The sequence below is a fragment of the Halyomorpha halys genome, unplaced genomic scaffold (assembly GCF_000696795.3).
Source record: "Halyomorpha halys isolate HHAL.00 unplaced genomic scaffold, Hhal_1.1 Scaffold399.1, whole genome shotgun sequence".
Lineage (NCBI taxonomy): Eukaryota > Metazoa > Arthropoda > Insecta > Hemiptera > Pentatomidae > Halyomorpha > Halyomorpha halys.
In genome coordinates this window covers 351,433-363,908 of record NW_027107556.1, presented here as the reverse complement: position 1 = coordinate 363,908, position 12,476 = coordinate 351,433, and the positions used below count along the sequence as shown (strand labels likewise).

The 12,476-nt window shown below is 29.5% G+C and overlaps 2 protein-coding genes across 3 annotated transcripts in view; one reads left to right on the top strand and one right to left on the bottom strand.

The window, feature by feature from the left end:
* Nucleotides 1–1,574: 1,574 nt before the first annotated feature.
* Tnpo (transportin 1) lies at nucleotides 1,575–6,124 on the bottom strand. The gene is made up of 2 exons (XM_014423019.2): nucleotides 6,003–6,124; nucleotides 1,575–5,914 (listed from the first exon to the last, which is right to left on the bottom strand). Exon 2 carries the CDS (start codon nucleotides 5,566–5,568, stop codon nucleotides 2,881–2,883), a length of 2,688 nt encoding a protein of 895 aa, XP_014278505.1. The 5' UTR covers nucleotides 5,569–5,914; nucleotides 6,003–6,124; the 3' UTR covers nucleotides 1,575–2,880.
* The window catches only part of mRpL47 (mitochondrial ribosomal protein L47), a 13,029-nt gene continuing 6,651 nt past the window's right edge, over nucleotides 6,099–12,476 (top strand). The window contains exons 1-4 of one of the 2 annotated variants that reach the window (XM_014423021.3): nucleotides 6,099–6,258; nucleotides 6,352–6,507; nucleotides 7,461–7,557; nucleotides 9,458–9,575. In XM_014423021.3, the coding sequence (XP_014278507.1) occupies nucleotides 6,152–6,258; nucleotides 6,352–6,507; nucleotides 7,461–7,557; nucleotides 9,458–9,575 (478 nt within the window). In that variant the 5' untranslated portion in view covers nucleotides 6,099–6,151. The remainder of the gene's footprint in view (nucleotides 6,259–6,351; nucleotides 6,508–7,460; nucleotides 7,558–9,457; nucleotides 9,576–12,476) is intronic. The other variant, XM_067045951.1, reaches the window with a different exon arrangement.

Genomic DNA, 12,476 nt, shown 5'->3' with positions numbered 1-12,476 from the left:
GTAATTGGATAATAGAAAGCTTTGAAATTTTATTTTTAGAAAAGTTAGAGAATCAATATATGCACTTACTGTATATGTTACACAAAGTAATAATGGGTTAAATTGTACCAAAATGCTGTCATTAAAAATCGATAATACGAAAGATGCTCACATAAAACAAGCAAACTTAACATATAATTGCAGGATGCGAAGTCATTAGTAATTTGTTTTAATAAATTTCACAATAATAGTTACAGAAAAAATTTTACTTTTAAAATTAATTGTTATAAACTATTTTTTTTGCAAAAAGATTAATCAATAAAAATTCCTCTTAAAATAAATTAGAAAAAAAGTTACAAGACATGCCAGAAAGTGTCTCAGCCAGGATAGAATTTACCAATGTGATATACTAGTTCTGGTGTGATAGTTACATATAGCAGTAGAGAAGCTACTGGCATGTTAAGGCCACTTTACATAGTGACATTATGCAACTGCAGCAGAAAGTGGTCATAGCCAACGCAATAGTGGAAGTACATGATAGTATTTACAATCGCATTTTAAGTCTTATTTGCTCATTACACAATACAAGGCGTTTCCATGGTGACAATATGAAAAGTTGCCATTATGAGATTAACTGCCAAAATAAAAAGTTATCATTAGTTTTTATTACAACATTTTTTAATAAATGATAACAAAAAATTTATATTGTAAGGTCAGATAGACAAAACTTAATGATAAGTTTATAATAATAATAAAAATTAATGATAATTTAGCCCTGCAACATGGGGCAAAACGTTGGCTCAATTAAAATAGTTATTACTATTTGAGTTTTACTTGACCGCACCCGGACCATATTCCATTCATTAATCAAAATTGTTCGAAAAAATTTCATTGAATATTTAATTTTACAAAAATAAAAATAAATTTGTTATTGAAACTGTTTTGAAATAGAAATGAATAGGTATTTTCAGAATAACTACAATAACACGAAATCCAGCCTCTGTTGATAACTAATGAAGTGCACTTCTTATTCTGATATCAAGTGGAAAAAATAATTATCCAAAATCATATCATCAGTCTTGAACTTCTTACCTACAGTTAGAAAAATAATATCAGCACAATATATAATACAAATCATCAATAAGAGAACTTCTTACCTATCGTTGTAGAAAAATAATATTTATCAGCACAATATATAATACAAATCATCAATAAGAGAACTTTTTACCTACCGTTGTAGAAAAATAATATTGATCAGCACAATATATAATACAAATCATCAATAAGAGAACTTTTTACCTACCGCTGTAGAAAAATAATATTTATCAGCACAATATATAATACAAATCATCATAGAGAAAACCTATTTGTTCAAAAGAGAATACAAACCAAGAAGGCATAGGCAAATATACCTTTTGAGAGCTAACTCCTTACAGCCTCAGTTAGATGACATTTCACTTAAAACAATACAACAAAACAAAAAAAATAAACAATAGTTTAGATAACCAAATATTAAGAATTGTAATGATAATAATAATAAATACAAAATTAATAATAAAAAAATAATTAGAAAAGGAAAACAAAATAAAAGTCTATAGAATTAAAAACTATATTTATAATTTATACAATTACTTTATTACAAAATTCAACTTCCATATGTAACTGTAACTATTATTGAATTATTGAATGAAACAATCTCATTTACATAGAGGTAAAATAAAAAGTATAACAAAAAGAAAAGAAAATTTTAACGAAAAAGAAATTATCACTTTGGCTGTAAGCAAGAACAACAATTACACAATATTCCAAATTTCCACCTAGTCACATTATTTTTGAAGAGGCACATGAAAAGACTCTGTTAACCAGATTTTAAAAACTACTATAAGATTATTTACATATGACTACACATAAAACTTCATCACGACCAATATGTAAGCGGGCTTTTCCAAACTAGATCATTTACACTTTCTTTTTATAGAGACATTTATAATTTTCATATATAATATAATAAACAACTCAAAATTTCCTAAACATTGTTTTTTTTTTGTTTCAAGCTCTTTGACTTTTTTTTTTTTTTTTTTAATTTTTATAATATATATATAGATATAGATATTTTTTTTTTTTTTTTTTCTTGTGCACTCTAAGAGTACGATGTCATATGGACACTTACGATTTTCAAACTACGCTTGGTCGACCAACATTGACAAGATAACATTCCAGGTTACGAACACACACATTTAGCTAAGTTAGTTTTCAAGCCAAGCGCACAGTTTGTACTGTCCACTCCCAGTGTGGGAGTGTTCAGCACTTTTAACAGAAATGAAAGAAAAAAAAAAAAAAATTAGCAATTTTACAATAACTACAGTTAAACAAATGTAAGGGTTGCACTTTTCACAAATAAATTTTAGATAATTCTAAACTTTCCTTATATTAGATCTTATTGATGATTATTTCTGCTACAACATAATTGTTATTAACAGCAAAATTTTCAGAAGAGTACAACCCTTTAATTTTTCATACAGGTAGGCAAATTTGTTAAATAAAAAACACCAACTTTTCTAAAACAAATGTTTCAAAAACTGTGGTATAATGTTTTTTTTCAAGAAAAAATTAACAAAAAATTTGAAATAAAGAAAAAAAAAGGCAACAAATGAACATTTGTCAAATAATGTATACACAAAATAAAGTTAAAAATCAAGATATAGCATGTCTGAGTCAAAATAATGGATTTAACCAATTTACTAGTTGAGAAGAGATAAATTTGGCCCCCATGAACAAATGATTTTTAAATAAATGAGTTGATATAAAGAGGCTACTAGCTCTTCCCCCCGCCCTTCCCTCGGCCCGCCGCAGGTTGCTGTCGCAATATATGCCCAGTTCTATAGACGCTTGACCTTCTCTTCAGACGTTGTACATGGCCGACATCCTCTCTTGAAGCTGAGCTGGAAACTGATCTACAAACCTCTTCCAATTCTCGTCCCCAACTTGATTCTTGAACCCGTGCAAGATCTTCGAGAACATCTCCTTCAAATCTTCTTTTGGGGCTGCCCACGATGCTACTGCATCACAAAAGAATATGAAATCTTGCACAATACCTCCAGGATTTACAGCAATCATCTGACACATACCTCGAAATGCAGAATCTTTCTCTTCATTATCTCTAATATTTCTGAGAGATGTGCACCACTGCCGAACAAACTGTTGTAGCATTGGTGCTACTTCATGAGGGCAAACATACCCTAACCGACCAATTGTAATCGCAGTGTTTTCAAGTAGAGTTTTTGGGGCATTAGTTTTATTTATAATGATCATGAGTTGGTTGAGAACTAAGGGTATATATGGTCGCATTTCATCTCCCTCAAGCTTAATTGAAATCTCACCAATTGCCCAAGTCGCATTATTACACACTGAAATCAACTCGGGATTGAGATTTTGACCAAGAATTGGAAGAAAATCAGAAATACAAGGGTGAACATGCTGAAAACATGCTTTAGTCAAATCTCCTAGAAGAGCAAAACTACTCTGCCTCACTTCTGGCATTGGGTCTTGCATACACTGATATAACAGCTGCATCATGTTAGAGTTACTTACCAATTTTTCTATGTGGCCATTTAATCCCTCAGCCAAACCGGAAAGAAGATCTAAGGATACTATCATAAAGTCTTTATCAGGAGCATCAAACTCGTTAGGGTTTTGAGTGTTAGCAATATGCTGATTGAGTGTTTGTTCAACAAGAGAAACGCACCTTTTATAAACGGGTTCACAGTATGGGAGGAAGCCGCTCTGGAGTGCTGTTGCAACACTAGACAGGCACTCTAATAAAGGGAACAAATCTTTGTCTTCATCTTTTAAAATATTCCACTTTTCAATAAGAGGTGGCATGAGGAGGTTTATATAATCAGGTTTGTTCAAATGATGCCCTACGGAATCAGCCAAAGTTCCAACCGCATCATAGAGGATCAACAAATTTTTATGCTGGTATTTACTAAATGCAAAAACTAATGTTTCTAATATATAACCGAGATAAGGAACCAGTTCAGTACATGCTTCTTCTTCTAATGTGGCAAAAGCAGAACAAGCAGCCTCTTGTACTCTCTTGTTAGGGTCTAACACACACTTTAACAATTCAGTCATCAATGGTTTTAAGTAATTATCATGAGGTTGTGAAACTACCCAATGAGCGTATCGAGACAAAGTCCAGCAAGTGATTGCCCTCACAAGCGCTTTCTTATCAGACAGACAACTGATTAAATAAGGAATAAGTTCACTCAAATGGGGTATCATTCCGCTCATACAACCTTCTGCAATAGCACCAAGGGCCAAAATACCAGACTCTTTAACATCCCATTCCTGATGAAACAAAGTTTCTTTTAATATTGGAACTAAAACAGGTAAAAGATCATCCCGAAAAATATTTGCTAAAACATCCAATGCAGCAGCACTACACTTTCTCAAATTCCAATCAGATTGAGACGAATCATCATCCAAACAATCTTCATCATCATCAGTGTGATCACTGCCTCCACCATTATCTGGAGGATGTTGCTTGATAGTATGTGTTTTAGACCTATGAAACCTAGGCCTAATATCTTCTTCTTTATCAGGAATCATTTCATCTTCTTCAATATCCCCTTTTAAGAGTATAATGTCTATTTCGGAATATTTCATTCCATTAACCAGTATAGGAACTAATGTGGCTAGGTGTGGACTAAGCACTTCACGACAAATCTGCTGATCGGCTAAGGACAACCAAAATTCACAGGCCTCGAGAGCAACACTATCATCACTGTCTTGAGTTCTAGTCAGCATATATTCGATTATATTGTGCAAATGTGGAATTAACCTATCAATTCGAACTTCTAATAACATAACTAGTGCTTTACAAACATTCTTACGAACTTCGGGTTCATTATCATTAGCTAAGCTAAAAAGACCTTCAATGAAGGAATCTATATGCAACATAAGAGATTGAGTTCGTTTAATTATGAAAGGATTAACACAAGCTACAGCATGGGATCTTATTTTGGAACTAGAATGTCCAAAAAATTGAATAAATTTCGGAATCAAAATGTTCAAAGGTCGGTTAAGAGCATCACTATCCAAAAGTTCTGTAGAATCTTCACATATTTTTTGCAGAGCTCCAAAAGCTCCTTCACAAACGTTGTAATCTTGTGAGTCCAACATACTACACAGAGCTGGAAGCAATTCTGGCCATGTAGTCAATTCTCCTTTGGAAGCAATCGTTGTGATAATTATTCCTACTGTGGCCCTGATAAGTGGAGAAGGATCGCCCACATCAGTCAAACAAGCTTCCTTCACAAAGTTCAGAACTTCAGGTCTAATCCTGCTATAGTTTGTTTTCACATTGTTCTTCAAAATCAAGCCACTTAAAGATCTAGTGGGTTCATCTTCAGTAGTGACCTTTGTCAAGACAAAAATAAGGTAGTTATTAAAATCAGGATATTTATTCAATTCCTCTAGCTTATGCTGAACTGCAATCTGAGTAGCTGTATCGGGTGATTGAGACTCTTTGAGAAGCAAAAGAATTTGCCTGAGTCCTTCTTCTTGGGGTTGCCAAGCCATTTTCATGACTGCAGTATCAACTGAAACTTCAATGCAAAATAGATAGAAAGTTCACTAAGCCAATTCACACACCTTATTAATGAGTTTCCAAATAGTAACTACTATATCAACTCATCATTATAAGTCCAACAGTAAAACCTAAACAACATAGTAACAAAGTTAGGTTATGAAAGTTGCCGCCTAGGTAAAAAGTCAAAAATTTCAATAAGTGCTTTCGAGTTTATCCTATAAGCAAAAACAATCAAACATAAAAATTGGATTAGTTCATTGTCTTCCATGTTCGATAGTTTTCCATGTAAAACCCAAACAACCGTCCTCTTCCCGAGTCTCTTGGAGGTGCACTGTCATACACCTAATAAAAAAAAACGAAAATTTCCATACAAACAAACACAAGGATAAAAAAAATCAACAAAAATGTAAAGAAAAACGGCACTCCATACCTTTTTAAAGTTCCAAGGGTGTTAAAAACAGTTTTATAGGCGATTTTACACGTGTTTAAAATCTGGGGCCTGGTGCTGCCGCTCTTGGCTGAGTTCACAAGCTCACTTGTACGCTGTTGTAGGTTCCCCAACTGTTACACTCTTCAACAATGGCTTTCAATTTAACCAGATCTGCAATTGGGATAATTCGAAAACTAACTTCTATTTCTCTCCCAAATAATTACATATTTACATCAAATACGCACATCATATCAAAGTAATTTTTTTCTATCTACCCGTTGTTTTGCTTTTATTATATATATTTTTTTTTTATCGTCAATTTCTTATCACTGATTTAATTCCTTTGAAGTTCTTCAGGAAAATGTTTCTCTTCTCAAGTCACGAAAAATTTAATGGAATTTTTCGATTCAGAAGAAAATTGGTCCCTAAGTGAAGTGAAAGTTGGAAGATCATGGAAAAAAGAAGAACTTAGAATTAAAAGTAATGAAGATCTTCATAAACTTTGGTAATATTAAATTTAAAACTTTATTGATTTATAATCTTTTCACTTTCTTGAGACTGGTGTTTATTTTTTAAATAAAATAATTTCCATCCAAATTAAGTCTCAAAACACTCTAATTACTATTTAGTATTATGTCCAACGTTTCATCCATCCTCAAGGACAATCTTAAATTAAAATTTTCACCTCATACCCAATAATTTAAAAACTTTTTGCAGGATATTCTGCCCAGTTTATTCAAATTGTTTTAGTAATGTTAAGTTAATCTGTTATTAAAGTTTCAAAACTTAATGGAAAAGTGACAAAATAGGGTTATTTTACTGACATTAATGACCTGAACAGGATAATCTGCAAAAGGTTTTTAAATTATTCAGTTTGGGGTGTAAATTTTTATTTGAGACTGTCCTTGATGATTGTCAAAAGGTTGGACATTTAAAGAAATATTAAAGAGTGTTTTAAGATTTAACTTGGATACAAATTATTTTATTTAAACTTTCATTAGCATCATTATTAACTGTCCTTATGTGTGTAAACGTTGGTAAGTATTATAAAATAATATTGAAACATCCTTCCCATGCAGTGCTTTGTTAAACTTTTAAATAATCTTAATGAGTTCCACTGTGATAGTAATACCCTATTCATTGTATAAATTTTGTAGCCACTATTATCATGTAGCCTAACATTTGCTGTTGTACTATCAGGGTTTGTATGATGGTAGTATTATCAACTATCTGTGTATGCACAACAAACTTGCTATCACCGTGGAACCTCCACTTGAAGGACAAATCATCAAGTAGTTATAAAGATTATTATATATGGGCTATTCTTCATCTTATTTCAGCCCTACCTATTTGGATTAAATTCTGTATTATATTTTTACCATTGTTCTTCATATTATTTTTATCTATTTAATTGATTTAGGTTTTTATTTTATTAGTTTGTTATTTTTTTGTTTAAAGGTATGTTTTATTAAAGGAAAAAAATATGCTGCTTACTATGGAACATGAATATAAAGAATGTTATGAAGCCTTCCCATCGCCTGAAAGAATTGATAAGGTTGAAATTCACATCTTTATTTACTTAATGATTTACCATTAACAATATTGCAGTAATATATTATATACTCTTCATTAAATAATCTTTTAGTAAAGTTAATGTTGTTTGGAAATAGATCTGATTCAACTCCTTATTTTATCATGGTAATGTTAAAATTTTCATAATATATCATACAACACAGCAATCTTGTTGGTTTAGACTGTGGTGTGTTCCATTATTTCATAAACTTTCAATTAGAATATTATCCGTTTAATGATTACATTGCTGCCCCCCCCCCTCCAAAAAAAGTGAAGAAAACATGAAATAAAAAGTTATATTTTATATGAAGGTAGAGATTTTTTGAAAATATTAGAATGATATATAATACATGTATTTTATGTGAGTATTTCGTAAAAAGAAAATAATTTTTCAATAACATTTTTCTGAAAGTTAAGGAGTGCAGTAAGTTGAATGTGCTTGTTGATTATAATAAAGATTTAGTAATATTAAATGTTATTTCAGTCATCTTTGTTTGAAAATCTTAAACAAATAGCCAACAAAAATTTAATTTTTTTTTCATTTTTCTAAAGTTCTATTTTTGTCAAATATGAAACATTTTCTAAACTCAGAATTGATTGTCTGCATTTTTACCTAGTTATATAAAGTCATATTTGAATCTATTCCTACTTTAGCTGCAAAGCTGTGGCAAGGCCCTTCTATGCCCTTTTCTTTCATCCCAACACCGGAAAGTGTGAACAATTTTTAAAATTGCTTGTTGTTTTAATATAAAAACTCTGTTATTATGAAAGAAAAGCTTAACCTCAATTTGAAAATGAAAATTTTTTCATGGTTAATTTTGCACCCTCAAGTGGCCCATCTCGTCATCCTCTAGCCACGGCCCTTACTGTGATACCTTTTAAATTTGAAAAAGATTTCATTCCATTTAACAAAAGAGGCATCTTGAAAAAAAATTTCTGTGTAAGAAAAAATTATATAGATGTTTCTAGAATTCAATTTTAATCCATTAAGTAATTTTCAGCTATGGTTCTTAAATGAATACTATTTATGATAACAATGGAATTCTTGTTCCAACAGTATAAGAGGAATAGAGTAATAGGTTTAGTTAATAGTGTCAAATGTTCATTCTCTCTCGAAAATAGTTATATATAAACATAAAAATACAGGCTTTGATATTTTACTAAATAAGAATAATAATAAAGATAGAAAATAATTACTGTTAATGTAATGTATAAATATTACATATGAATTGATAATTGTAAATTCAATGTTAGGAAAAGATGATCAGGGTTCATGGTCAGTTATAGTTAACACAAATAAGTAAAATTTAAAATTCTTTTTTTGTAAAAAGAAAAAATAGATTTATTATTAACTTTGGTACTTGATTAGGTTATTGAGGTTGTTTATTGGCCGATTAGGTTATTGAGGTTGTTTATTGGCCGATTAGGTTATTGAGGTTGTTTATTGGCCAATTAGGTCGCCTACTAAAAAATTATTTTAATTTACTTAATTTAAACTTGAACATTTCACCTACTGAGTGCCATTTTTAGGAAATTAAATATTATGTTACATTTAATCTCTTGTCATTTTTTTAATAATTAGTCTATACAAAGACAAGGTCATATTTAACATTTTTCGTCAACAAAGTTTACCTGATAAGTATATAAAGTTGTGTGAACTAAATAAGTTCATAAAGTTGTGTGAACTGAATAAGTAACCAAGTAACCAAAGTTAATAATAAATCTATTTTTTCTTTTTTGAACTTTATGTTTAGAATCTCAAAAAATGATTAATTCTTATAAGTTCTAAATATAAAAAATGTTTATATGCTAATTATAAAAATAATTATAAAATTAGTTGAATGTTTATTTTTATTTTATTAACTATTTTATATCTTTTCTAGGTAAAAGAAAGCATGGTTAATCTTGAAGACATCATACGAGAAAGGAACAAAGCATATTGGCTCTTAGAAACTGGGCAAACTGGCGAGAGACCTGGCAAACCTGTTTATAACCAATTAGGTATTCGTAATATACACTACTTAATATTTGAATGGAATATGGTCCGGGTACGGTCAAAAAAACTCAAATAGTAAATAATTATACTATTTTTATTGAGCCAACGTTTCGCCTCACGTTCCAGGGCTTTGTCAGAGCTAAAAAAGATACAAACACTTGACATAGTTACAAAAAAAAAACAAGAAAAAAAACATAAGTGGAACATAACAGGGGTATACAATGAAAAGTAAAATATAATAAGAAAAATTAAATGTTGTAAACAGTAAATGAAAAGGGTAATAGTAACAGATGGATAAGAGATAAAATAAGAGAAGAAATATTAAAGAAAGTACAAATTAAGAGATAAAAAAAAGAAAAGAATAAAATCAAATAATGAGACAGAATGCATACTTTTTTTGACTAATTGACTGTCATTTTCTTTTGAGTGAACGATAGTCACTTATTATTAGCATAAAATGTTTATATTCTCCCATCATGAAAGTAGAAATGAAAATGTTGGAAGATTAATGTCAGTTTATAAAAGATGGTAGGAAGACTGAATAGTGAAAATATATATATATATATATATTCTTTTCTTACTATCTTGTACCTTTCTTGATCGCTTCCAGTACTATCTTCCTACAAGAAATTAAATTAAATTATAAATTGTCTCAAAAGCTCTGATTTCGGTGAAACTCAAATTTTCCTAGCTCGAACCCGAATATAAGTAGACCTCTGAATTTACTGAACATAATTTCATAAAAAGGAACCAACCTAAAACCAGACAAACACCAAGCATATTAATTATGTTGTTATATTTCAAGAATAACCTTTCAAACTTCTCAATTTCTTTTATTTATTTATTCAGGATGTTTTGAACTCCTGCCCGTTTTTCTAGCCCACCACCTACATTACGTTAACAAAAATTTAATATCATCAGCATGACTTATTTAAACTCCTTACAAATTAGTCTCAATTAAATTTCTTAGCTTATATGAGTACTGTATTGGTGCCTGATTCTAAGTTACAATTAGGTATGTTCTGAAAGCCTCATCTTTATCAATGTAATTAATATTGATAATTATGTGGTTGTTCTCGATATGGTTGATATTGATAAATGAGTGGTTAGTCTCGATATGGTTGATGTTGATAATTGAGTGGTTAGTCTCGATATGGTTGATATTGATAAATATGTGTTTTTTCTAAATATAGTTGATATTTGTAAATATATATGTTAATACATAGGCTTTTACTTTTATGTATTTAGAAAAATAGATCAAATAAATATATTATTACATAATAACAAAAGTTACAATATGAGATTATAAGTTATTCTCTTTATATTAAAACATGTATATCACAGAATCAATGGAATGCCAACATAACTCAAAAATATGACATTTCAGAAAACAAAAAATTTTTATTTTGTATTAACTGAGAACAACCTTACCTGCTTTGTTAGGTTTCTTTTTGGTAGCTCTGTGCAATTTATTAATTTTTTTTAACAAGTACATTGAACATTTTTATTTTATTTTATTCTATTGACATTCACGTACCTTTATTTTAAACACAAAGTAAGTAAAAGTATTATGATCAAGAATAATTTTGAATAGGATTGTTTAGTACCAATCCTTCGAAACATAGAAATCAGAAATACACATCTCAAGGGACTTTGGGACCAAATAACCAAGTCCTGCAAAATAATCTCTATGTGTGGCAGTGTTCGTGTGATCAGCTTAAAAATGAAACTATAATAACATATTGGTGGTAGTTTTGGAATTTTTTCTTATTATATTTTTAATTTTTATTCTTTACGGTTTCTGGTATCCTTATCACTTAATTTATTTTAAAAATCCCTGTAAAATTAGTGTCGTAGATAAATGCACCTTATTTAGTCTCAGAGTATATCTTTTCCACTATGAGATAATAGCTCTGTATTTAAAGGAATACTTTGTGTTTTGTAAAATATTATTAATTTTACCAATAAAATTTTAATATTAAAAGTTAAATCGTATGATGACGAACTAAAAAAGATCAGTAATTCTTAAGATATTTGTTTACATCAGAACTGAAAACAAAAAACAAGATAATATCCTTTATTCAGAGAAAAATATTTCAAACAAACTAGGAAACATTTATAAGAAGAAGTTAAGTAGAATAGTAGATGATACTAACAGAAGATAAAACATTATATTGTAGAGGTAAGAATTAAAAATTATACCGTACTCATGTAAATAAAGAAATTAATGTATCAAAAGGTACAAAATAAAATGTTAATATGATGTAAATATTGAAAAAATTAAATTAACATAAAACATATGTAAATATTGAATAAAAATATATATTTTTTTCATTATTTAGCTTATATTAATGTAGCATTCTCATTTGCACCTTTTATTATGTTAATCTCTTTATTTTTTATAACTTTTTTCCCTAATTTTTTCATTAGTTGTTTTGTATGATTCCTACCTCTACAATAAAGTATTTTATCTTCTATTAGTATCATTTACTTGATTTCTTGATTAACAAAACAGTCTTAAACAAGAAATTAAATTATATTTAAATAACTTATTTCTAGGAACTAGTAGATAAGGAGTGGTATTTTTCAATATATTACAATGAATCTTTTTACCCGAATGTGTCCGAGCCAAAAGGAGAGTAATGTATTTAGGGGAGTCTGATATGCTCATTTGTTGGCGTGTAATAATTATTTGGGAAAACAGCTTGGCCAATTTTCACTTTTGATGTCCCAATTATTGAATGAGGTCTTGTGATTCTTTTGAAATAATTTTAGCTCAAAATGTTGAGAAATGATTTTATTAAATGAGTTCAAACCTTCGAATTCCTCTCGTATCCAATCTTTACAATCCAAAATCCTTCGTAAAATCCTCAATGCTCCTTATTTTGTTACTAATAAAACCATCC